Genomic DNA, 25,952 nt, shown 5'->3' with positions numbered 1-25,952 from the left:
TTGCAAGGCAGAAAAATCACAAAATATTGTGCACTCACTCCAGGACATCTCTGTTGAACTGTAGCTTGCTGTTTCCCAAGAACTCTCCAATCATCTGCCGGCTTAGACCTTTCCTCTGCAGCAAGAAGTGAGCAACTCCGATGGCTGTATCCGGGACAAAACCACGTGTAATGAGGAAGTGGATGCCCCTCTCTGGGTTCCTGCTCGTAGATAATCAACAGCAGAGAGGCAGAGTGATAGAGGTGATAATGTGTATGATGTTTGTACACTTGAGTAAACTGGTGTGTCAGTCTCAGTGAGACAGAAAATGAATTTAACAAAAGTTGTGTTCAAAGTCTGTACATGTGTCTGAAGGAAAATTAATGAATGTGTAGGAAGGAGTAAAAAGAGGGAAAAGAAGAGTGCACTCATCCAGAAAAGCTGTAAGCTCAGGAGTTCGGGATTAGCCAGACTGTCACTGAGTTAATTTACTTTAATTTGTATTAACTAATATCAAGTGAAGGCCAACCGTGGACTCTACTTATAGAAACTGCGTGGCTTTGACATTGTTCATGACCTCATTGACCGCCTCTTCTGCTTTGCTGAATTTTGTTCTCTCCTCCCCTTCTTGATTGTTTTCTTCATGGACAGTCACAAAGACTAATGAGCAGCTGCTTAGAGGTGTAAGCACAAACAGCAGTAATCTGAACCCTAAACCAGAGAATTCGGAAGTATACGACCTGTGTGGTGTGCGTTTTGCTGGTCCACTTACACGTTGAAGAGGTTGAGTCCTATACGGTAGAGACGTTTTCGGTGTGTATCAGTGGACAGAGTTGGAGAGCGGCAGGAGGTTGGATCCTGGCATCGGTCCCTTGGCAGAGAGACGACCAGGGCCTGCAGAGCCTCAGGGCTCGGACCCCCAGGGATCTGCTGGGGGTGAGTGTAGTGATACTGCTGGTACTGGGTGTAAATCTGGGCAGGCTGCTGATTAGATTGGGCTGATGTGGAAACTGAAGTGGAGGTTGAGGTAGAAGTGGAGGTGGTTCCAAGCCTGACTGAGCTGATTTCCCCCTCCATTCCAACCCCACCTGCAGTTGGGATTGTTGAACCTCTCCTGGATCCTGGATCTGCCATTTCCAGCTCCTCACTGGGTGGGGGTGCGGGAAACTCTGGCTCCTCCACTGACTGCCCGTCTCCTCCCCCAGCCATGCCACTCACAGAGGGCTTTCTGCTGCCTGCTTCTCCTCCGCCTGCATTCCCCAGAGAGGTGGTGGTTGTGGTGGTGGCGGAGGAGATGGTGTACGAGCTGTTGCTGTCAATGTGAACAGTTACGTCCCTGAAGGCCATGAGCAGCGAACTAGCACTGCGGGGCAGGCATGCACTCTCAGCAGCTGCACGTAGGGCTCCGGGGTCCATCAGTAGTCCCTTTCCCTCTCCACTCTCTGACAAGCTCCAACCACGAAGGGCCTCATCAATGGACTGAGCCAAGGAGTGAAGCTACAAGGATGAATACATAAAACAGACATAAAAATGAGCAGTCTAATTAGGTCAAGGGACATGACTTGTATTAAAAAGTATTTGATGTTTAGCTGGGTAGATAATGAATAGCTACTGCGTGAAATCTAAGTGAAATTAGATTAACAGTAACTTCTCAGCAGGCTATAGAATTTAGATCAAACTGATAGATAGATATGAAATAATACAGCTTTTTTTATTTATTTATTTTGAATTTATTACCAGGAGTAAGACTTTGGTCAAAGGCAACAAAAATATTGTAAAATTTGTATCAGCCATCTCACATCTCATTAGTGAGGGGCCATGACTAGATATAAATGAGAGGCTCGTTCAGAAGTAAAGACTGCAAAGAGTTCAGCACTCTGTAAATTACAGCACATTTCTCAATCTAAGAATTGCAAATAATTATGTGACTTCATCAGTACATGATTTTATTAAAGCATTCCTAGAATCTGGTAAAAACTCTGTAAGCAACAGAAAAGGCTCAAAATGAAATGGCTATGACTCTGAAGCTCAACAACAGCACTGCACAGAAAGTATGATTATGTGGTAAAAATCACTTTGTGGGCTGAGAAACACTTCTTAGAACCATTGTTCTGGTGAACACATTTTGTCACTGCACCTACAAAACCCATGCAAAGACACAAAATCATGTGTAAACAAAACCCAGAACGGCAGCTACTCTCTGTAAGCCTGGGGTTCATTAAAGCACACGGCACGAGTGATGTACAGATCTGCAAAGGCATCAATGATGCTCAACAAAAATTCAAAGGGTTCAAAGGTTTTGGAAATGCATATGCTGCCATCCATACTACGTCTTTTTCAGTTAATTTTGCTTATTCAATTGAAATAATTGAAATATGTTAACCATAACAGCGTGATTCCGTGATAAAACAATCCAGATCCCTTACTGATCCGACATCTGCCCAGGCCAGTCACTGTCAGTGATTTTTTTTATAAAGATGATGTTACACATTCTCCTGTCCAAATATTTTGAGATGTGTTGTTTGAAATAAGCTCTTTTCCCTCTCTCTTCAAAGAACAAAACGTTTTATTTGTTATAGTCATACCATATTTAGTTACATGGAGGGTATGCAAGTGATGGCATACTGTGTTCGTTTACATATTAAGCAGCTTCCCAACAAAGTACAAAAGAAATGGTCAATCTTTTAATTTTGATTCAGTGAACAGATGTTGAACAATCATTGGGAGTCGTTCTTAGAGAACCACAAATATCTTGAATTTTATGACAGTTAATTGAGTATGTTTATATTGATGCATTTAGCAGATGCTTTTATTCAAAGTGACTTACAGGTAGGCATGAAGGGTAAAAGGGGTCTTGCCTAAGGACCCCTACTGGAGGTAGTACCTTTCATGCAGGGGGTTTGAACCAAGGTCTCCTACACAAAATTTGACAATAATACCACTACACTATCCAGTAGTTTTTATGACATTTTGGTCTAAAACCACCATCATTCCAAATTTATCTAACCTGCATTTTTTAAATCCCCATAATATGATATCAAGAAAACACTCACTTGTTCAGAGAAGCAGTCTTCCAGCTGTGTGAGTGTAGGCCCAGGAGTTTGAGGAGGAGCTTGATCTGATGTTGAAGACGGGGGATTTAATGGGGCCGACGCAGGAGATGGGGGCAGTGAGGTGGAGCGACATGGAGGTGGAGGGGGAGTTTTAGAGCGTAAAGGTATTTGTCCTCCGCCTGGATGCAGAGTGTAACTGTGTCTCTGAGCTGCATTTCGATTTCGCCCTGAGGGGCTGGGATGGCGCAGAGAGATCCGACGAGGCAGCTTGCTCTCTGAAAGCGAGTTGCGGATCTTCTGGAAGTTTTTGCTTAGCTGGTACTGACGGAAGGCTGTCTGGATGCGACGCGCAGCCCGCCTTGCAATGAGATGGCCTCCATACCTCTGCTCCAACTCCTCTATCTAGGGAAAGGAAGATGGTGACAGGGATGTGTACACGGCACTGAGAGTCTCTGAAGACTCTGCAAGAGAGATAAATTCCACTGAAAGATATTTCATTATCCATAATTTCCACCATTTTATAGAAGGACACTGTTCTGTTGGCAGCCTGCAGCAGTAGCACTGGATATATTGTGTCTTTCTTTGTATCTACTAGAGGTTTTCTAATGAGCATTTTTCAGTAAAAAAGCAGTTTTTTGATGGGGTGGGGGTTGGGGGTTGGGGGGTGTTCTCTGCTACTGCAATGATTTCTGCTGGTAACTCTTGACGCTTTTTTTTTTTTATGATGTAAAACCATGGCAACATGGAAATTTGTTTATATGTGGGATCATCTGATTGAGCTTTCCGAAGCCCACATAATCCAGGTGAATTGAAGAGGAAATGTCTAGGATATAGAGAAGGAACAAAACGGAGAAAAGGGCGGGGTGAGTTTAAACCATTTCTTCCTTTGATCGTCATGGAGACCTGATGAGGAAACAGCAGGAAAATCAGGAAGGCAATTTTTTTTTTTTCTGTACTGAAACATGGCTGCAGGAACCTCTCAAACACCTCTCTGCTCAGCTTTAAGACTATATGGTCAGACAGGGAGTGTTAAACTGTTCCTGTGAGTTCTTGTCCAAGATGTCTACTGAGAGAGTTCACCTGTTTTCCCTGCTGACACTGTGTATGTCAGATAAGTTGTTCTTCTGCTAAACAATGCCTCAAAACAACACCTCAAAATTTTATGATTTTGACCACAGCTCCGTCTGCTACATTTCAACTTTGTGAATGTTGTCAGTTGATTTTTATTTTATTATATTTCTATAACAGTAGTATATCTTTGATAATGATTAATACTGCAGTTACATAATATCCCTCCTTTTCTTGTCATTTCGAGCATCTCTGCTTCAGATCAAGTGTCCAAACATTCCCTGAGACCTGAGACTCATACTCACACCTTTCTTAGAGACATCCTTCTCTTACTTATGTGTCTTCTCTTTTTTAACTAGTGAGTGTTTGTGACATTAAAACCAAAGAAAACATCATTTATCATCATTCAGCTGCTAATAGTGACTGAAGGGCAATGTGAAGGAGAATGGATGGGCTGTGACAAAGGTGCTGTTGATAAAATAAATAGAGAAGTAAACACCCTCATAAGCCTGTTTTTGTTCCATTTGTTGGCAGAGCAGCACCTCCCAGAAATCTCAACCTCCTCAAGATTTCTTCCCTCCAATGTTTTCAGCTGGAGGTAATCAAAAGAGGAGGAGTAGGAGGCTGAGGAAGAAGAGACAGAAGCGGGGAAAAAAAGAGGACAGCCACTCATGTGTCTAGAGTATGTATATACACACACAAATACAGACACACACTCATATATGAGCTTTACCACTGCAGCAGCAGCAGATATAGCAGAAGCAACAGACCCTTCAGCAGTTTGCTACGAGGAATAAAGACATCTCCAGCCGCTACAAGCAGTTATTAGCTGTTACCATGACAACCTAGCATCTTTCTTGTTCAGCCGGTATCCTGGTTGTTCTTTTTCTTGTCATCGGTGACATAAATAGATCTGTGAGTCTTTTTTTCCATGAAAGACAATGTCAAATGATCATCTTTCACACAGCTCCTTGTACTAAATCAGGTAGAGCAGCCAGTTTTTCAGTCCACCCCGCTGCGTGTTTATGGGCCCACAAACACTTGGAAAAAGACATACCTGTTTGTTTTTATTCTCCAAGCTGATCTCATATTCACTGGGTCCCTCTCTCTTGGTACTCTCTGTTTCCTGTCTTCCACCTGAGGACGTTCCGTCCTCCAGGCTCAGCATCTGTCCGCTGCCAAAGAAATAAGGGCAGAAAGATATCAGTCCTCTCAACCAGCCAAAACTCTGCTGTTATCACAGAGCCGTGAAGAGGTTCATAAGGAAGGCAGTACGCAGACTGTGATGTGTGGCTGTGATGGCCCGAGGTGAGGATGACCGACTTTATGTGTCCAGTCCTATTTGGTCAAATTTGTGGCTCAACTGCAAGTTGCAAGGGTGAACTTGGTTGTATGCCCAGGATGAATACTAAAACGTTAACACCACTAACTGTGTCCTAAATCTCTTCTGTCCTCATTTACCATTTCATACTGTTTCTCTTCTTTATATACTCTACATTAGCATTGCAAACAACTGTATTTCCACAGTTGTTGATCAGGTGAATTAGTGAAACATCTCAATTTCTCAGAGGTCAAGCTGACAAATCAAACAATTTGGCCAAACAGATTTACCCCAGCAGTAAGAAAATAGAAAATTCTGGAGATATATTTTCAAGTTAGGCTCAAAACTCTACTCAAAATAGTGTTCTCCTCTGTGTTTTTGTCATGACAACAAGATAAAGAAAAAGATTCATTTTGTACGAATATGAGAGTGGTTTATTTAATTATTTACTCTCTGGTTGTTTTTGTAAAACCCAAGGCAGCCCAAAAAGGATGAAAAGTATGTATGTTGTCTGGCCTTAGATTCATGTTTCTCCAAACTTATTTTTCACATATTTAACACCAACTATACATACGAGACATGACGTGCAAAAGGTTTCAAGTTAAAACTCCATGTGATCTTTTTTAGATGTATATTTTTGCCTGGATTTTATTTATTACCCTGAGTGGATATCACTCACCACAGTTATCTCAGTCCTGGTACCCTTTGCTAACTAAACTTGGAACTGCTTTTAGCCACTTAAACCTAATCTGACTTTTTTTTCAATTTTATAGAATTGTAAACTATTCGTGCATAAATGAAACTACAGAACAAACATGATAGCCGAATTTTAAGACATGATTGACATACAGATTAGACTCATATTACTCTTTGATGGAAAAATAAACTATCAGCAAAAACTCATTCAAGACTAGATGAGATCATACCCTTGATTCTATTACCCCAGAGCAATAAGATCCTTGAATTTTGGTATTACAGAGGATCCAACTGCTTAAGAACTATTGTGAAAATTCAAATTTTTTCAAACAACTGACGAGGAAGTATGATTTATTTAGAAAAAAACATCCTCCGTTATCTTCAGTTAAAACCCTTTTTAGAATGCAAATTTGGAACCTGGAACGAGCTTACTTGTGCTGACTGTACCTTTTTCAAGAATGTACTACATATTGTTCTGTGTTGGACCTAAGCCAAATTTACAATAATCCATAGTGAGATGGGAATCAGATTTAAAGGTAATTCTGTGAGAACAGGTCTGGACAGATTCATTACAACATATAGCTAACTTACAGATAATACAGAAACCGCTATCTGGTCACCGGAAATGAAGAGATTACCAATAATGAGAGAAAAATTCACAAATCTTTTCTAAAAATTTGGCAGCATTATCTGGATTATATAGGAACTTTATTGGTTTCTTGGTATCACCAGGCTGAAGAGGGTAGAAAACGCACCATGCTGTATTTTTATTGCACTTTCTTAGCAGTGCTGTCCCTTTTTTTAATCAATTGGAAGAGAGGAACTGAGTTCCTGGGTTTTAATCAACGCGTTGAGAAGATGAGTTGGTGGATGACTTAAAGAATATCACATGTCTGTCTGATATCACGCCATGGTAGCAGTGTACGTCACCCTCTTGTGGTCAGAATGAAAGAGTATTACCAATACAAGCAATTTAAAAGCTGTTTTCTGAGCTGACAACACACAGATGCAAAGAAAACAAATATTCAATTAGGTATTATGAGAACACACTGCAAGACCTTTTATCCTCTGCTCTAAAGTCATAAAGAGATTAAATGTGAAAAAAAAAAAACATATCAGACTCAGGAAATGTTGCCAGAAATGTAAATCACCAGTCGAATACAAAACCTTATCACCGTGATATGAAACTGAGATAAACAATAATAAATAAACAAATTCTCACAGTTTGACACTCACAATGTTGTAAATATCAAGCCACAATAACTGAAATGAATAATCAGAGTGACTCTCGGATTGTCTTAATATTTTGCTCATTTTCAGTAACACGCCACATGGCAGCAGTAACCCAAGACTTCAGAGACTGACAAATAATGACTTTTTTGTGCTTCATCAACAAATGTAAAAAAAAAAAAACACTTTCGAAAATGGAAATCCTTCCACCTCTCCGGGCCCCATCTGTATTTAGCAATACAAAAAGTTTGAATTTTTCTTTAAATGTCTCTATGTCCATTAAATGTTGAGTATTTTCTAGCCAGGATATAAAAGTAGAGAAGAAGTTGAGCTAAAATATAATCCATAACATCACACGAACAGTGTAATACTTTCAAACTAAAATGCATGTGGCTGTAATAGGAGATTAAATGTTATACATTATCCACAGAACATTTTAATGCCAAAGAGGCATATTTTAAGCACTGCCAACCTCAATCCACAAGAGCATGTGATTAAGAAAGGATAATGCCATCACATATGCAGAGATTAATTTATTTGTGGAAGGTGAGCATACATTCAAGTGTTCAAGTGGCATATTGGGAGTTATTTTGGGCACAACCTTGAAACCAGAAGAATGGCTCCTCACATTTAGATCACTTGCTCTGTTGCCACACCAACGACGTTCCACTCGATTTTTGCTATGAAGATCAACGCTTATTCCATGTATGAGACACTGAAAGATGATGTGTTTCCATGGCAATGACATCATTTGGATGAACATTTCAGTGGTAATTATGATGAAGAGGATAACGTTCTGAGTGTGCTGTATTGGAAAGAAAAGATTATTAGACAGTCTTTCCCCCACGTTCTGCTGCTGGATAAAGCTTCCAAAAACACTGGAGGGAAAACAAAAATATCATGTTCTCTAACTCAAACATAACTTGCAGAAAAAGTTAAGGAAAGACCCAATCATGCTCCGCAGATCGATGATAAACAATCATGTCTGTGGTAGCAGCAGAAACTGGAAGCCTGAACAAAGTTATATTTAAGTACAGTTTGAATACAAGTCAGAACTAAACAGTGTCAAGTATGGAAGCTGTCTCCCACAGCTCAGAGTGTCCCATTCTCCTTTTATAATCCTAGACACAGATGGTACAATGTTATTTTACACAGCAGCCTTACTGAAATTATGCAAAAGCCATGTAGGGCTTAAGTAATTTACTGCCAACGAGGGATGTCCTAGGACTCTCGAGTTTTGCGGTAATCAAAAGTTTCTAACATATAAATCTCTTCTTCGTCTTTGCCAACATCTCACCACAACTAAATGAGGGAAAACTCTGGCACTCAGCACCTTTCACACAGCCAGACTGGACCACGGTAGATAGAGATATCATTACACCCTTGAGGTTTGATAATGGTGTGCAATTATGAGGGTGTGTACAGACTTTTGTGTGCTTAGGCAAGCTTTCCACCATCCGGATACTGCTTACTCTAATAATTTTTACACGAAGGGAACCGGAGCTAAAAACGACAGGGGAGTGTAAAAAGCCTTCTCATGGTTAAATAATGAGTGCATCACTTAAGTTCCTCTTTGTTTCCTTCGATTGCTGTAATATTGAGAATACTGCGCCAGATGCCACAAGTCTGATAGAGAACAGAGAGGTCTAGTCACATCTTTAGAGCAGGTTTAGAGCAAGTTTGAGAAAAATGGGCAGTTAGAGTAAGCAGAGGAAAGGCTGAGATAGCAGCAGGGAGAGGAAACAGGAAGAAAGAGGGAGTGTGTTGGTGTTTGTGTGCTGGAGGCTGTCTCTATCAAAAACTCTATTAAAACACTACCATGCCCCAGTGCTGCATCAGAATACATTAGAGTACATTAGAATACATTAGAGGATTTAAAAGCATGAGTTGAGCTATTAATGCATCCGGACAGCAAAAGCCTCTGTAATGATATGGGCACTATATACACACTCCCTCTTGCTCATTCCCAAACATATACTCACATACAGTATGTAGAAGCAATGAGCACACTAAGCACTCGTGCCTGTTCTGCCTGCACATGTGTTGTCGCATCACTTAAAATCCCATAGAGAAATATAGTACTACACACACAGGGGAGAACATGCTCTCACGCATGCACACACATAAAGGCTGAACTGAGTAGAAAAGGTATGGCATGTTGGACTGGAGACATATCTCACTGCATCTCTTGGGAGGTTTGTGTGCACTGATGGATTCAATGGATGTGTAGTGTAGACGTGGTGCAGGTTCCAGCAACAGCAGCATCACACAACTTCACACAAGAATGATAATAATGAGCTGCCGTGTCACACGTCTCCATTACATCTTATCATCTCAGCTGGCTGTCCTCCGCTGCTGTGCCATTAGGTTGCCCAATCAGGACGTGTGTGTAGGAGTTAAGTCGCAACATCAGAGAGAAGAGAGGGATTGAGGGCCGACAGATGGCGATAATATTAAAGATAAAATGAGAGAATTAGACTTGATACGGAGGGATGAGATGGAAAGAATTGTCATGAGATGTTTAGAAAAAAATATGATCTTCCAACATGCAGGTAAATAATATGAAGAAAGAAAAGAAAGAAATATTGCAGCAGATGAACAAACAGATTAAGAGAGACGTAAACAGGAAAGAGTGGATTTAGAAGCAGAGCACAAGGGATTTAAAAGATTGAGGGGGAAATCAGGAGGAGGAGAGAAAAACAGTAATCATTGTGAAACAAGACAAAATGAGCTTTACAAAGTTCAGTAGCTCTCTGCTCATTCAGCCATTCAAGTGAAAGCACATGTGTTCACACACAGTCCACATACACTTTGTATAAACTCACACAACAAACAGACAATTCTGCCCACGCAAGAATAGGCAGTTAAAGTGGCTACAGTAGATTCTCCAGTTACTATGGTAGATGTAGCGGTTGCGTCACTTCAGGGTTGCCATGGGCGCTTTGATAGTGGCAATATCAGTTCATACATCATCCCCTCCTCCTCCACTAATGTCTGATTGTGAGTTACCCTTGAGGCTGTTGGAGGGAAAGGTTTGCTACACTTAAGTCTTGCTGCAGTGAGAGGCTCCATAGGTCCATAATTACACTACTTCACACCAACATACAGTCCAGTGAAGCACAGCACACACATTATCAAACATGATTAAAAGCCTGGGTGTTGACATGACTCAGTCAGATTACTCAAATGAGCAGACTGTGTGTACAGACAGGAAAATGGGTGTTGCTGAAAGAGCACATTAGGACAGAAAACTGCAGCAATAACACAAGAATAAAACCGTCTGTGAGTAGGAGTCAATCTTACCCAGATGTGCCAGTGGTGTCAGCCTCTGGATGTTCAGGGGCGGGGCAACAAAACTGGTGCAGCACAGTTTCACTCCTGCAAAGGGACGTGGAAGAAAAGAGGAGGTCAGCAGAGGGGGGAGGAAGGCACAGGGCAGGCAGATTTCGTAGGACAGTATATCATTCAGTTTAGCTGTTTAAAATTGTTTCCTATGTTTCATATTCCTCTTAATGCTCATTCACAACATCCCAAAAGTCTTTTCGGACTCTGGATTATTGTATTGTTATATTGTACTATTTGACATTGATCCCAGGATAAATATCCAATGTGGGTCAATTTAAAGATGAGAAAGCATGAGAGTATTTATATATTTGTGCATCCGAGTGTGAGTGTGTATGCATCAGATCAGCTGTGATTTAACAGAATTCCCCAAACCCAATCTCCACAGACTGTTGTTCCAGCTTTGCTTCCTGCTTCTTCTTAAGTTGCCCCCTCTCGTTTGTCTCTCATACATTTTACATTGACATTCATATTTCAGGCATTTTGCTGGTGCTCTTATCTGGAGCAAATTATGAGTAAAAAGGAGCAGAGACACACTATATCACGTTTAAGCTGCTGCATGAATAGACCCTTTACCCTCTGGATGCAGGAAACAACAGAAATAGTGTATCACAGCTTTTTGGAAGGTTTTTTATCTGAGTCTCTTGCACATTTGGTACTTCCACACTGTGCTGAACGAATGTCGCTACAATGAAGATACTGACTACTACAGTTAGTCTTCTGACCTGAGCAGTGCTCATTGCTCATGACAAAGACCCACAATGACAGGCAGTCAGGGTCAGTACAAGACTAGCGCTGACAGTCTGATCTATAAAAAGCTACCTTTTCATGTCAACTTCCACAGACTTAAAGGGACCCTGCTTTTTTTTTTAATGTGGTCAGCATTCCTCACACTCAGCTCCTATGATAAACATTTGTCACACGCACCCCGCTAATTTCACACAAAAAAGAAACCAGTACACTGGCCTCTATGGACTTCACTCATTGATATATGCAGGTTTTCTCATTACCTCACTTGACGGAACATTTGGCTGCAGTTAACAGCTTCCTTCCCAAGTGCTTCAGAAATCTCCAAAACAATTATGTTTGGTCTCATCATTCATTTTTCAGCGCAGTCATTTTCTTCATAGTGCTGTTCTCCTCTTCCTTCAAGCATCATGAAAACCAGGTATGCTACTAATTATTCTTATTAGCAATCATTCAAGCTAATAAGAATAATTAGTCATTAGTCATACAGCCAAGTAGAATCTTTCAAAACAAAAGGTTTATTTTATATTTTTATAATGATAGATGTACATAAACAATGAAACACTAATGAATTCTGGATATCCCCGTCCAGATTACATGTAGACTGATAACTTTCTACACATGATAAATCCCTTTTCCAATCTCATTTTATAAGTGATCTCCATATTTGAACTCACATCTGTCTTATATAGGAGATAACTTTATGTCTTTTTTTAATAAACTTAAGTATAAGGCTTTTCTTTTATCTTTTGACAAGTAAAAGGGTCAATTTTTCTTGGTTCAAATGAATCCATAAACCTGTATACTACAAATGTACTCCTCTGTAAGTCTATTACACATATATAGTGAGAAATTAACAGGAAGATAAAACCATTTTGATGTTGATGAAGGCGAGATTTGCATTCAGTGAAGATAGGTTTCAGATGTGTACCAATGTCAGTCATCAAATAAGAGACAAGAGCAGTCAGAGTCTCCAAACTTCCACCAGGGATGGATCCTGGATCTAGATACAGATGGATATGAAAAATTTAAATTCCTAATCTGAGTCATGCCCACATCGTGTAAAGATTTGCATGCTATTCCAGCCATTTGTCCACTAGTGTCCCTGCTAACAGGCAAATCAAGCTAACCACGTAATGTCTTTAGTGGAGGCATGGTCTTTATGTCAAAGCTACATGCTCTAATCTAAAAGGGACATTTATCACACCACTGACTGATGGAAATTATCTTTAAAGGAATCATTTGAAATTGTGGGGAAAAAAAATGTTAAATCTTTTTAAAAAGGGGAACCAGATGGTGGATTCCAGCTACAGGGGGATCACATTTTTCAGCCTCCCGGAGACTGTTTCCAGAGTGCCGGAGAGAATACAGAGGGAAAACATGCAAATGTCGCTCAGAACGGCCCCAGCTGGAACTCAAACCAGGCACCCTCTTGCTGTAATGCGAGGGTGCTAACAACCACACTACCATGCAGCACTTCAGCAGATATTGAAACCTCAAATTTGGGAGGAGCAATGCAATTTTTGTCCTAGTCTAGGAACACTGGGTCAGCTCTTTACCCTCACAATGATATTGGATAGGGTGGAGTTTGCTCAACCAGCTTCATGTGTTTTGTGTACTTGTAGAAGGCTTATGATCGTGTCCCCTGGGTGTACAGTGGGAGATGGTTTAGTAGTATCGGGTATTGTTCCCCCTTTTATGGGCTATTTGGTCCCTGTACAAGTACACTCAGCGCTTGTTTTGCATACGTATTCACTTGTTTAATTTATGCACAGAATTTCTAGGCAAAGTCAAGGGCCAAAGGATTTCCAATTTGGTCGACTTAAGACTTTATCTATTATTTTTGCAGATGATGTAGTATGCTTGGCTTCATTTTTATATATTTGTTTTATTATTTATTATTATTTTATAATATCTATTATATTATTTAATTTATTATTATTTTATCATTATTCATGTGTTTATTATTCATGTATATTAATTTAGTCATTTCCCCCACTGGGGGATGAATAAAGTATTTTTCTATTCTATTCTATCGAGTGGAGACAGGCATTGAGTCACTTTGCAGCCAAGTGTGAAGCAATAAGGATGAAAATTAGTACCTATGGTTCTACTCAGAAAAGGGTGGATTACTAACTCCAGGTTAGGGGTGAGTCGTGCCACAAGTATTTATGTACCTCAGTGTCACGTCCACGAGTGCAGGTTGAGAGAAGAGGGTGATTGACAGGCATATTGGGGCAATAAAACAGATGGTAAAGAGAAAACTGAGTAAGGAGGTAAAGCTGTCAATTTATCAGTCAATCCACCCTCCAACCCTCACTTATGGCCATGAATAAGAATTTGTGAATACAAATGTCAGGAATTAGCTTTCCCTCAAGGGTGGCTGGGCTCACCTTTGGGGATTAGAATGAGGAGCTCAGTCATCCAGGAGCGGCTCAGAGCAGAGTTGTTGCTTATCCTCATCAAAAGGAGCAACTTGAGGTGGTTCGGTCATCTGGTCTGAATGCCTTACAGACATGTCACACCAAGAGGAGGCCAAAGGGAAAGCCCAGGATCCGCTGAAAAGTTTACAGTTCTTGCTGGTTTGGGACAACTCTTCAGAAGAGCTGAAGGAAACAGCTGGAGGTCAGGGGATTCCTACTTAAATTGTTTCCGCTGTGACCGAGCCCCAGATAAGTGTAAAAAATGAATAGATTGAAAAAAATGCGACAGCTGAAGTGTGATTATTGTGATGTGTGATGACGATGTGCTTTATTTTAATCAGGAGCCTTGCACATCTGGAACTTTTATATAGACTGAAATATCTTAAATATTCCAAATTGGTACTGTTATTAGATGTTGTAAGTTTTTTCAAGTGCTGCTGATATGTTGCCAGTAGATTAACTCAACTTTGTGTCTAGCTTTTAACGTCATGTTAAGGTAGTACACTTTCTAAAACAGGAAAAACTGAGAAGTCGTTGATGAGTCTTATTTTCTTGTACTAAAACTACATTTCCAGTGTATGTACTTCCTTTGTTACAAAGAGCTATTTTGATACTATGTGTAAACTTGGAGCTAATTTGGAGAGAGGTGTGTTGACCTGTGTGAAACCTGAGACTGCAATGTAGCTTGCTATGTTAATGTGTACAGTTGGGGCTGCATTTGCAAGCATAGACACTGTGAATGTTTCACTTCTCCACCAAATCTCTGGACTTATTCTTTTTTTTATTACTTTTCTTGTAGAAACACTGTATATAGGATTTCAATGTCTAAACATTTAGTTTCCTGTTAATGTTTTATGTTTTGATTTGAGTAAAGATTAAAAATAGGGATAACACTGTAATTTATGAGCTTTAAAAGATGCTGCTCAGGATATTTCGGTACACAGACTCAAAGTAGCTGTTTGTCGATTGTAGATTTTTCTACACAGACAAGAGAGTCCAGTTAGTCTACTCACCAAATTCACAGCAATAAGTAAATCGGTTTATTAGGCAGAGGTATGCCATGGTCTGTGGGTTTTATTGAGTTCTGGTTTAGATGTCCTTTGTTTTCTTGGAATTGTGTCATGTTCTGTTAAAGTCCTCTGGGTAGATTGGGTTTGGTTTTATTATGTTTATTGTGCTTGCTTTACTCTGGCCTGTGTTTACTTTGTTTTTTCCATGCTCTTTCATGCTCATGTTCACCTGTTCTAGTGAACTTTGCTTTGCTTATTTCCTATTTCAAACCTCCTTTGTTAATTGCTGTTCATTTTTTCTTCCTGCTCTTGTCACACACCAGGTTATGGTCATTACTGCCATTCAGCTATTTTGCGTTAGTCATTATCTCCCTCTGTATGAACACTGCTTGTTTTTTTTTATTATTCTGTTTGCCAGATCATTGTATGCATGTGAGTTTCTTCCCCATTGTTCCAGTTCAGTATATGCCAGATTCATTGACGTATTTAGAGTTTTGTTCTAAAGTTAGCTTTTTCCTGCTTTGCTGTGCTTTGTGTTTCTCAAGTCATTAGTTTATTAAAGACACGATGTTCATGATCCAACTGCCTTCTGGTGTGTTCTGCATTTGGGTCCACATCATCTCACGACCTCAAGACATGATCCTTCCTCAACATGTTTGAATAGAAATTAGGGGTGACTGATAAAAAAAAATCGAAGAAATAGTACTCTACCACCTAAATCAGGTTCTGTTCACTGTTTGTATCAGAGCTGGCTCAGAGAAAGTAAGACTGACCACATACACTCATATACACAAACACACTGTCTGTACAAGTCACACACATGATGACCATTTGCCTCTTACAAAGAGAACGAGTGAATATTTTAGCAGTACACGTATCCTGCTGTTGGCGCATGTCCTCTCACACTCAGAGTCCTGTCCTCCCGGCTTCAGCTCTCTCCTTTCTCATGTTTTGCGCAAGTACATTAAACACATTCCTTTTAGTGTCCAGGAGAGAGTGCAAGGAAAGTGAAGAAAAAGAGGAGCATTGCAACACGATCAGATTCATTTGGGCTCAAAAATGTTACCAGTGTACAGTCTGCCCCCATCCATTGTACCACAGGCTGCCACAGCCTACATTGTCCAACCCATTTTTCTGCAAGCAATGCAGACGGACTGAGGAGACAGCTACCTCTAATGCACCCTTACCAACTCTTTTCTGTGTTTTGGTCTCTTCTGTGTTTTCCTGTCTCACTCTCCACATATTGAGCAGCCCCATCCTCCTTCTCTTTTATTCTCTTTTTTCCCCATCACTCATCTTTCTTCGTTTCTTTCTCTTTCACTGGGCCACTCCGGTCAGCCTCAAGCTTCCTCCTCTAGACACCTCCAAGGGCTCCATCAAAGACAACGACTGAACATGCATCTCTCTTTTTTTCTCTTTCAATCTCTCTTCCTTTCTCCCTCCTGAGAATGGCTGATTACTGTTCGCTCCATGGGCTAAGTGGGGCAGATAGAAGGCTCAGCTGGAGAGAGAGAGATGGAGAATGAGTGGAGGAGAGGATCCTGTCTCTTCCCACATAGGCCCATCCACGTGCACTGGCAAAACTGACAACAATGCAAAGCACATAAACGCATTCCTTGCCAACCATAAGCACCACACACCAAGCTGAAGACTGTCTGCGCAGACGTGAAACAGCAGTCAAATAGATACTACCCGTACGACATGCAAGAACTACATAGAGACAGGCACCTAAGCACATATATGCACTGGTTCTAAGAGAATCGAGCTGAGACAAACTAACAACACGATTAGCAGAGGGTATATCTGATCTGCAGTCAGCTACAGGCAAGATACAGCAGCCAAGGACAGGAAGGTGAAAGCCTTCGCCCCCCTCACCTGCTTGGCCAGGCAGAAGCAAACGTAAACATTAGCTGTTAAATTACTGTTCTTATCCTGAAGGACTAAAAATTGTCACAACAAAACATTCTGCCGCCAGATAAACTCGTGGATGCATCTGCTGATGCTTTCATAATAACTTGAATCTATTATTATTATTTCCTCATCAATAAAATGTATTCATATCAAGAACCAGTGGTGTTGCACTGAAACATCAAACAAATGCTGCAGAGTGAGCTTTTTAGAGGACACAACTCAAGGTGCAGGTGTCGTTTAATAGTGGAGGAGAGCAACAGGCAGGAGCAAAAAATGTGAGGTGTGGTATGTGTAGAATTGTCTATAATATTAATAATAACCTATTTTTAATATCCATGTGTCCCCTTATGCACTTTACTGCTCTTCTTAACTTTCAAATTACTTCCCTCAGTGGGGGTGGTGTCCCAGAGAGACCAATCAGGGCTCCTGCAGGAATACAACTTATGAGGAGAACACACACATAGAAAAAAAAGATGGAAACAGGGGTTTTCTCTCATTAGATGATGAGCTGATCCACTGTGAAGATGTGGTACAGGCAAGAGGAGTTGTGAGTACCCATGTGTGTGAGGGTGTGTAGTTGTGTATTGTTGTGTGCATGTGTGTATCATATAACACAGCAATATCTGAGGCCCAGAGATCCCGAGAGAGTTCCCAGATCCCAAGCTGTAATTAATGGAGAGGCCAGCAGCACCACGGACTGTGACTCCAGTTATCTCATCACTACAATACACTATCTCAAACTGACACTGACCGCTGTGCTTAACACATACACACACACTGACACACACGCACAGGCTTACAGCTGTTTGTTATGTAATTATCTAATGATTGTGATCCAGTTTCTCATTTAAATAATCCACCTCTTCTTCCTTAACCGATACACACAGCTGAGAATTAGAAATTTGAGAGTGGCTTCTTCATTAATCAAACGCCTCTCAATCTGCAGGGTACGCATATGTACACACGCACGCTCCTGGTTGCACAGTTTTCAGACAAATGCTGCACACAAACACGTATATGTTCGAAATAGGGTACTTCACCCACTGGTGGTAAATTTATTTTGGAAAACTCAGGAACACAAGAGTTTGTTTGTTTTTTATTTCAAAATGCCCGTAGGCCTACTTATGAATAGATTACTTTTCCCCATTGGAATATTTAAGGACAGACACACAGAAACATCCAAACAACCATAATCTCTACTCACTCGGATTTCCTTGCCAGGGTAAGGGATCGACAAAGAGTTGATGGGGTCATTGGAACCAAAGAGCGGCAGCTGGGGCAATTTCCACCGTTTTCTGATTCACTTTCCACTGGGGAAATCGTCAACGTATCTGCTGGGACCAGCTGCATGTCCCCCGGGTCCATAGGTTGGGAGGGTGGGGGCTGGACCCCCGGAGCCGTTTCAACCTGTGGTTGTGCGGCTCCATGGTGTGATGGAGACCCCCCACTATTTTTGAGCTGGGGTTCCTGTGGGTGGTGGTGGTGATGAAGGCAGGTAGGGTCAGAGAGATGATGATGATGGTGGTGGTGAAGGTAAGGATGCTGCTGTTGTACCCTGACGTCCCGCAGGTGCCTGTTCTCACCGATGAGGTCGTCCACCCGCCTGTCCAGCTCCTCTATCCGGGCGCGCTGGGTCTGGATGAGACTCTGCTGGTTCTGGACGATCGTGGTGAGCTCCCGAAGGTACAGAATCGCCTGCACCGGGTTTTCTAGCAAGCTGGAGCTCATAATATCCCGAGGCAGAAGGAGAGAAGAGAAGGAGAAAAAAAGCTGGCAGATGAAGGACAGAGAATATGCAGATATCCGTGCGTGCGGACTAGAAGGTGGAATGTCCTTCCGCTCCTCTCTCTTTGATTCTGCTCGGTTGTGGATGAGGCTGCGCCGACCGAGCTCGTCTCCACTTCTTCGGTCGTCTCCCTCCCTCCTTCACTCTCACTCTCTCCCACTGCGCTGAGTGGTGCTGATGAGAGGAGCCAGATCCAGATGTGACAGGAGGGAGGGGAGGCGCAGGGACACGGATGCGTCATTACGCACGAGAACACGAGAAAATGCCAGGGCAAGCACGCACCCTATAGGTATAAGAAGTTGTTGCTGGGTTGTTGTAAGTTCGTTATATACAAACCATGCTTTAAAATAGGGCACTATACACATAAAGTCTGAAAAAGCTTTTTGGAGAAAAAATGAAAATGTGTATTTTTATCCCCATGTTCTTTGAGGCAAACGACGTCCACAATTCAATGACAATTGGCCACAGTCTGGGGTGCATTTGTTTTGGCTTTATCATTTTATTTGTATTTAATTTTCTCTTCTTTTCATGTTTAGATATTCGTTTAGCCTTTTTTGGTCGGGTGTCGTACACTGCCAACCACTAATCAGGGTTGGGAAGTAATAGATTTCATTGGAAATTCACCTGCCTAAATTGTCTAAACTAGCTATCCGTACTTTTTTTGTAAGGATAATTCGATTTTTAACTGTAAATGAAAATGCCAGAAGCACTTTCTTTCCAAATATAATGTGGAAATGTGCTAATATTATGAGGTGTTTAAAGAAAAAAATATTTTCAGAACTTAACATTTGGTCGTTGCCTCCAAGTTTTTAACATTAAGGTGCAATAATTACTCATCTTGGTCTAAAAGATTTATAAGACTTATTATATGATAAGGTTGATAATTTTAAATTTACCAAGCAGCTTAATTTACATTCAGTAGTTGACTACATTTCAAAGTAATCTGCGAGAAGTCTACTGGCAAAACTCCGAGGTCCATGAAGGCAACAGTACAGATTTGGTAGTCACGTGCTATACGGATGCGGAAGTGCGAAACCGTTGTTTTCCTAAATAAATAGCTATGCAGCTACTACCGACAGACTAGCTTCTTCGTATTGTAACTATTCTTGTGACAGTTAACAAGTAAACAAAACAGATGGTCAGGTAAGATTGTTAAGATGGTTATTTATATTCCTCACCGACAAGCTTTATGTAGCAATAGCAGACTTTCTTTTTTATTTGAACGGGAAGTTACACAATTACATTAATGATTTCTGTTCATTTATATGCTAGTAAACTGACCACAGTTTCATTAACTGTGAACTATTGTGTTTAGCAAGAATCTATTTGAACCGATAAATACATTAAGTCCGAAAAAAGGCATCAAATTTATCCCAGCTTCGTCATGTGACAGTCAGGTGAGAGGGGTCGAGATGAATCGTGTTTGTGAAAGTAGATGTGTTGAAGTTAATCAGCGTTTTGGCAGTGAGGTGGGGTTGACTTCAACACGAGCACTGACTAAAACAGAGCACCACTGACTCTATCAAACTAAGGTTTTATGTCTTCTGATTGATGACCAAGAATGAACACTGCCACGCTCATGGTCAGAGTATGTCTTCACAACTGACTGACAGACCTGTTGTGCTGCTTGTCTTTTAGGATGACAGAGAGGCACTACCTGGAGGGCCAGGTGTACTCTGTGCCTCTCATCCAGCCGGACCTGAGGCGAGAGGAGGCTGTTCATCAGATTGCAGATGCGTTGCTGTACTTGGAGACCATTTCTACGGATATCTTCAGAAGGCAAGCCCAGCACACTTGCTCACTCACTAATTCGCTCACAAACATTACAAAGATGGCTAGAGCCTGTGAAGCATATGCTCACAATTATCCATTGGACACAAACTTGAAGATTTGCACCTTGGGACTTTTCATGATGAAGAATAACAAAAAAAAAACAATAGTCCTCTCAAAGTTTGGCTTAGCTTCTTCTTCTTCTTACAGGCTGCTCCCTTTAGGGGTCAACACAGTGAATCATCCCTCTAGGTCTGCACTCTATCTCTACTCTGTCACCTCTGACAGAGTCGGACTAGTGGGTTCCTTCTATGTAGTTTATTGTTAGCTTTTTATATAGCTTGTTATATCTTCATTTGTAAGTCGCTTTGGATAAAAGCGTCTGCTAAATGCATAAACATAAACATCTGTCTCCATCTCACTATCCCTCGCATTCTCTTCTGTCACAACCCTCTGCATATTGTCTTTCATTACATCCGTGAACCTCCTCTGAGATCTCTCTTATCCTCCTGCCTGGCAGGTCCATCTTCAACCTTCTATGTCCAATATATCTTCTGTCCCTCTTCTGTCCAAATCATCTCAACCTGAACTTTCTCTCTGATATACTCATAGCTAATGCTGTCCTTCCTCGTCATTCCCATTGAAAATCTTAAGATCTTCAGCTCTGCCACCTTTTAATCACACAATAGTAATAAGGCCTAATAATGTATCCAATGGATGGATGGAAAACATCACAAATTTTGTTGCAAGTATGCTGTCCTTAAATAACAAATTGTCTCCTGTAACTACATGTGACATTAATAGACTGAATGATTGTAGATGGTTAAACTTTTTAAATATGATCTGTTTGCAGTTAGATTGGTAATATCCCAGGCATATTTCCTTATATGTGTGAGTGTGAATATGCTCTTCTTCATGTCGGTGCTGCTCCCAGGGTTTCAGAGAGCGTAGAGAATAACCACCGGCAGCTCCAGAGCGTCTCTGACAGGATCAGACTTGCTCAGGCCCGTGTTGACAAGATTAAAGGCAGTAAGAAGGCCACAAAGGTAACACAGCCCCTTCACCTTGGGATGGAAACTTTATGAGTTTTACGTCGGAGGAAATGTCAGAAAATATCCTAACTTTATGTGTGATTAGGTTTTCTCCAGTGCCAAATACCCAGCTCCAGATCGGCTAAAGGATTACTCGTCCATCTTTGCTGGAGCTGCAGATCCCTCCTTACAAACCCGCCACAGACAAAGGATACAGAATAAACTTCGACCCTTTGATGAAAAGGCTTTGCAGGTGAGATAAACTCATGAAAATACAAAAAAATTATTTAGATTTCTTTCTAATATGTCAAATTATTCAACAATAAAAGTGCGACTGGTTAGGTGTGATGGTTTCCTGTAGTCTCTAATCATGCTAAAGGCCATTCAAAATTAATCACTTTATTTAAACAGATTTCATCTTGTTGTTGGGTGTTTTGATGCTGTCAATGTGTTGTGGCCACATGAGTGAAGGGCTTGCAGCTTAAGGCTCATTGTCTCCTATTTGTAAAGACTGTAGGGCCAAATTTACTTGACCCCATAGATATTTGTACAGCTAAGAGCTGGTCAACAGTTTACAATTTTCAAGAACCCTTTATTCTATACCTTCCAGTCTCTATATCTCCACCTCTTTCTGGCAGTCCATATGCATGGTTTCCCTTGTCCCTGTAGCAGCCAAAGTGATGTGGGTTTTAGCTGAGCCTGAAGGAAAAAAATGTAATGAGCTCTGAGATATGAACAGAAGAATAAAACTGCTGATAGAAGAGGCCTGTATTTTCTTTCTTTACAAAGTGTCTAGGTTTGCCTGCAGGGCTGAAAAATCCGGTAGTGCCTGTATGGACTCCTGGTTACTTTGAAAGGGAGACAGTTGAGGGAATGGGGGAATCCGATATCTCTGAGAGGCCTCAGCTTCGACACGTTAGGTGTCCTTGTCTGACCTGGAGTCTCCTCTGCGTTCTTTATAACACATTCTGGGTTATTTTTCCCATGAAAATAACAGTATTGTGTCTTAAAAATTTATGGATGCGATCTTACACATTTGCCTGTTGTAATATGCATTGATCTGTGATTATGGAAATTAGCCCTGCCTCCACAGCTCGCATATTTGCTCCGCTGCTCAAACACTCTTGACTCTTTAGCTGTATTACATAATCAATCAGACTAAAAAACATTGGTGAATGTTTGTATCTGGTAAACATTTTCAGAGAATTTGATATCGATGCTTTATCAGAGATGAAAAAGTCAGTGAAAGCAACACAGACAGTGTTTAAAACTGCAGATTTTGTCCTTTCCCTTTCAGGGAGGGCAATAGATGCAGATTTAGTTGTGGATCAGTTGACCTTTGTCATACTGTAGGTGCAGTACTTTTTACAGGATAGCAAAAGCTTTGTTTTAAGTATATAATTTGACACTGAAAACTGACTGTAAATGTATGTTAGTGTTTGTTTTTTTTCCCAAACGCGTCTGTGTTTGTGTTCCCAGCTCAGCACAAGCTCTTACATTATTTATAACAAACCCCACAGTTTTCCCTGCACCATCTCGGGAAACTTCATGGCAGCTTGCATATTTTCTGCTGCGTGTGCTCGGTCTTGTGAGATCGTTGTGTTTGTGTGTATTTGTAAGACTGGGAGAAAAAAACACCGCTGGCAATCTTCTCTTGTGCAGAAATGCATTATTCAATATCCTCCAGAAGCAATGTTCTCAGTCACACAATTCAGTATTGCAGTGTTTGTACTTGCGTGCTTCTGTGCACCAGAGCACTTTAGTGGCATTTGTTATTTGTGTTATTCAAGATTGAGTTGACATTTTACAGATCTCCCTCGCTCTATGTCTCGGTCTCTTCCTTTCAGGAGAAGTTAATGTATTTTCCAGTGTGTGTGAGCAATAAGAAGAAGTCTGAGGATGAGACACAAGAAGGATTGGGCAGTCTCCCTCGAAACATCTCATCTGTCAGCTCTCTGTTACTTTTTAATACCACAGAAAACCTGTGAGTCGACACACACACACACACACACACAAACACACAAACGGATGCTTCCTGTAGATACTAGTCAGATTTAAACATTTGCTGTCATCTTTTCATTTGTGGGTGTTGGTATTTATTTTTTATTTTTTTCAAGATATAAGAAGTATGTGTTCCTTGATCCTCTGGCGGGAGCAGTGACAAAAACACACACAACACTGGAGACGGAAAAAGAGGAGAAACCATTTGATGCTCCATTATCCATCACAAAGAGAGAACAACTGGAGCGACAGGTACCTTCTTACCAGGTCACACTGTTATTGTGCTCTTTAAGCACGGGTTCATGTTGTTAATTGTTTCCTCTTAACAGACAGCAGAGAGCTATTTCTATGTGCCAGACCTGGGTCAGGTTCCTGAGATAGATGTGCCGTCCTACCTGCCCGACCTGCCTGGCATTGCAGACGACCTGTCGTACAGCGCAGACCTTGGACCTGGATTTGCTCCATCAGGACCCACACACAACATCCCTGATCTGCCCTCCTTCTCTGAGGAGAGCAGTGCACCTGGTGCGCAGCTACTCTTAACACCTGTTTTGATGTTCCTTCAATTAGTTTGATTGATTTTAATTTCCATTTTAAGTTCAATATTTAGTTTGTTTGTTTTTCATGTCAAGATGTCGATAGATGCTTTGTAAATGTTTGCTATGGTTTGGGATGGACACTTTTCATCTCTTTGTTTCAGGAGCTCAGCTCCCGCTGATTTCTCCACCACCACCCCCACCCCCTCCTCCCCCTCCTCCCCCTGAGCCTGCGTTTCCCCCTGCTATTCCTGCTGGAGCTCCCCCTCCTCCACCCCCTCCACCGCCTCCTCCTGCCCAGGGCTCTGCAGAAGCCATTGAAACGCCAAGTTCAGGTTTGTCACACCCACACAGTTCAGAGCAGGCCACACACACACATCTCACTTGGAGGAATATAAGTGAATCTGGCAGTTTATTAAAGTGGTGAAAAGCGGCGGCGCCGTTGCGCACAGACGTACACAATGGGGGGGGGGGGGGGGGGCTAGTTTGCTCTCTTGAATTAAACTGACCTAATTGACATGAATGGATGGGATCCAAAACTGCGCTCTTGACAGACTGTCTCTTCTGATTGCAGGCCCCGTGTCTGGTGCTCCAAGCGAGGTGGTTCAGCCATCAGACGGCCGTGCCAGTCTGCTGGAGTCTATCCGCAATGCCGGGGGCATCGGCAAAGCCAAGTTACGCAATGTCAAAGAACGCAAGATGGAGAAGAAGAAACAAAAAGAGCAGGAGCAAGGTGTTGGATTGTTTGAGTGGGGATGTGGCTGTGGTGGTGTTTTATTAATGGCTAAAGTCATGCATTCAAAGCAGAGCATGACCAGTCACTAATTGGCATTTATCTGTGAATTATACAGCATGTTACAGTGCCTGTTAAGATGAGAGGGTTTGTGTTGGTATCACACATTCACCTTTTTAATCCATTCCTTTGTGACAACCCCAATAAATTTGATTGCAGTTTTAATGGAGATACTTTTATCAAATACCTAAATAAGATGTCTTGTGATATGCCTGCTTTGAAATTCAGAACTGGGGAACTAGTGAAACCATTCACTGATCTGATTGCAAATTCAAACAATACTGATCTCAAGTTATGAAGCGACTCTTGTTGTCTCTCAGCAGTGGGAGTGGCATCCAGTGGTGGAGACTTTATGTCTGATCTCTTCAATAAACTTTCCATGCGCAGAAAAGGTGAGAAATCCCTTTCATGCTGAATGTGATGGAGAATATTGATATCAGTGATTGCATTTGTTTAATGTCCTCTGTCCTCTCTCCAGGCATATCCGGGAAGGGTCCAGCAGGTGGGGAGTCAGGTGACGCTCCTGCTGGTACTGGCGGCGCGTTTGCCAGGATGTCAGATGTCATCCCACCACTTCCTGCCCCACAGTCAACAACAGATGATGACGACTGGGAAGCATAACATGATACACAACGAATGGCACTGATATTAAAGGCATTCAACAGCGAGGGAAGTGTGGAGTTTGTTTCATAATTTCATTACAAGCTAATGCAGTAGTTTGTCCAAAGCTAAATAAACATCACAAATACGCAACAAATAAAATAATTTATTGTTATTCATCATGAAACAAGTTTATTAATAAATCCAAAATATCTACAGAACACTTGTGATGAAGATGGAACTGGTTAGTAGGCAGGCTTTGGATTACGTAACACTCATTTAGTTCTTTAAATATTAAAAGCTTCTGAGTAAAACAGTCACGTGTTTACCGACCAGTGTTGTGCCTGATGACTGAACACCAACTCCTTCAGTAATGCGTATCAACATACTGAATTTAAAAATGGATGAAAAGCTATTTTCCAACCTCCAAACCAAGAAACCTGAGTAAACGTGAAATACTTGGGAGACATTATTGGTGAATTAACCAGATTTGACAGAAGACAAAGTGGATAACATTTGGAAATGTAAAATAAAGTATGAAAACAGAAAAAAGTGGCTCCCGTGTTGATGTTTGAGCCAACAGCACTCACTCCAGTGCAATAGAAATAAGGGAAGTGGGAACATTTTTTTCTTTTCTTTGTTAAATTATAAGACA

The 25,952-nt window shown here is 41.3% G+C and overlaps 2 protein-coding genes across 4 annotated transcripts in view; one reads left to right on the top strand and one right to left on the bottom strand.

Annotated features, from left to right (window-relative positions):
* Window positions 1-18,714, bottom strand: part of iqsec3b (IQ motif and Sec7 domain ArfGEF 3b) — a 35,753-nt gene extending 17,039 nt beyond the window's left edge. For both annotated transcript variants that reach the window (XM_072385769.1, XM_072385770.1), the window contains exons 1-6: window positions 17,985-18,714; window positions 10,651-10,725; window positions 5,158-5,275; window positions 3,033-3,434; window positions 752-1,476; window positions 39-200 (exon numbers count right to left, since the gene is read on the bottom strand). In XM_072385769.1, coding sequence (XP_072241870.1) covers window positions 39-200; window positions 752-1,476; window positions 3,033-3,434; window positions 5,158-5,275; window positions 10,651-10,725; window positions 17,985-18,508 — 2,006 coding nt within the window. In that variant the 5' untranslated portion in view covers window positions 18,509-18,714. The remainder of the gene's footprint in view (window positions 1-38; window positions 201-751; window positions 1,477-3,032; window positions 3,435-5,157; window positions 5,276-10,650; window positions 10,726-17,984) is intronic.
* Window positions 18,715-19,582: 868 nt separating this feature from the next.
* wash1 (WAS protein family homolog 1) lies at window positions 19,583-25,849 on the top strand. 2 transcript variants are annotated; one of them, XM_072385768.1, is made up of 11 exons: window positions 19,583-19,709; window positions 20,205-20,345; window positions 21,271-21,382; window positions 21,474-21,620; window positions 23,215-23,351; window positions 23,485-23,620; window positions 23,698-23,893; window positions 24,069-24,239; window positions 24,479-24,637; window positions 25,021-25,089; window positions 25,176-25,849. In XM_072385768.1, the coding sequence occupies exons 1-11, from the start codon at window positions 19,702-19,704 to the stop codon at window positions 25,316-25,318; spliced, it is 1,419 nt and encodes a 472-aa protein (XP_072241869.1). In that variant the 5' UTR covers window positions 19,583-19,701; the 3' UTR covers window positions 25,319-25,849. The 2 variants fall into 2 exon arrangements, with proteins under 2 accessions (XP_072241869.1, XP_072241868.1); XM_072385767.1 differs by having other exon boundaries at window positions 25,018-25,089.
* Window positions 25,850-25,952: the final 103 nt, after the last annotated feature.

This window comes from Leuresthes tenuis, unplaced genomic scaffold (genome assembly GCF_036924035.1).
Source record: "Leuresthes tenuis unplaced genomic scaffold, fLeuTen1.0.hap1 SCAF_5, whole genome shotgun sequence".
Classification (NCBI taxonomy): domain Eukaryota; kingdom Metazoa; phylum Chordata; class Actinopteri; order Atheriniformes; family Atherinopsidae; genus Leuresthes; species Leuresthes tenuis.
Note: the sequence above shows the minus strand (reverse complement) of the source record. Positions and strands in the feature narration are given on the sequence as shown.

Excerpts from the sequence above, each read along its gene's own strand:
- wash1 (XM_072385767.1), top strand. Across the intron at positions 20,346-21,270 it reads TCTACGGATATCTTCAGAAG|GGTTTCAGAGAGCGTAGAGA; the intron begins GCAAGCCCAGCA and ends TGCTGCTCCCAG. Across the intron at positions 21,383-21,473 it reads GCAGTAAGAAGGCCACAAAG|GTTTTCTCCAGTGCCAAATA; the intron begins GTAACACAGCCC and ends ATGTGTGATTAG.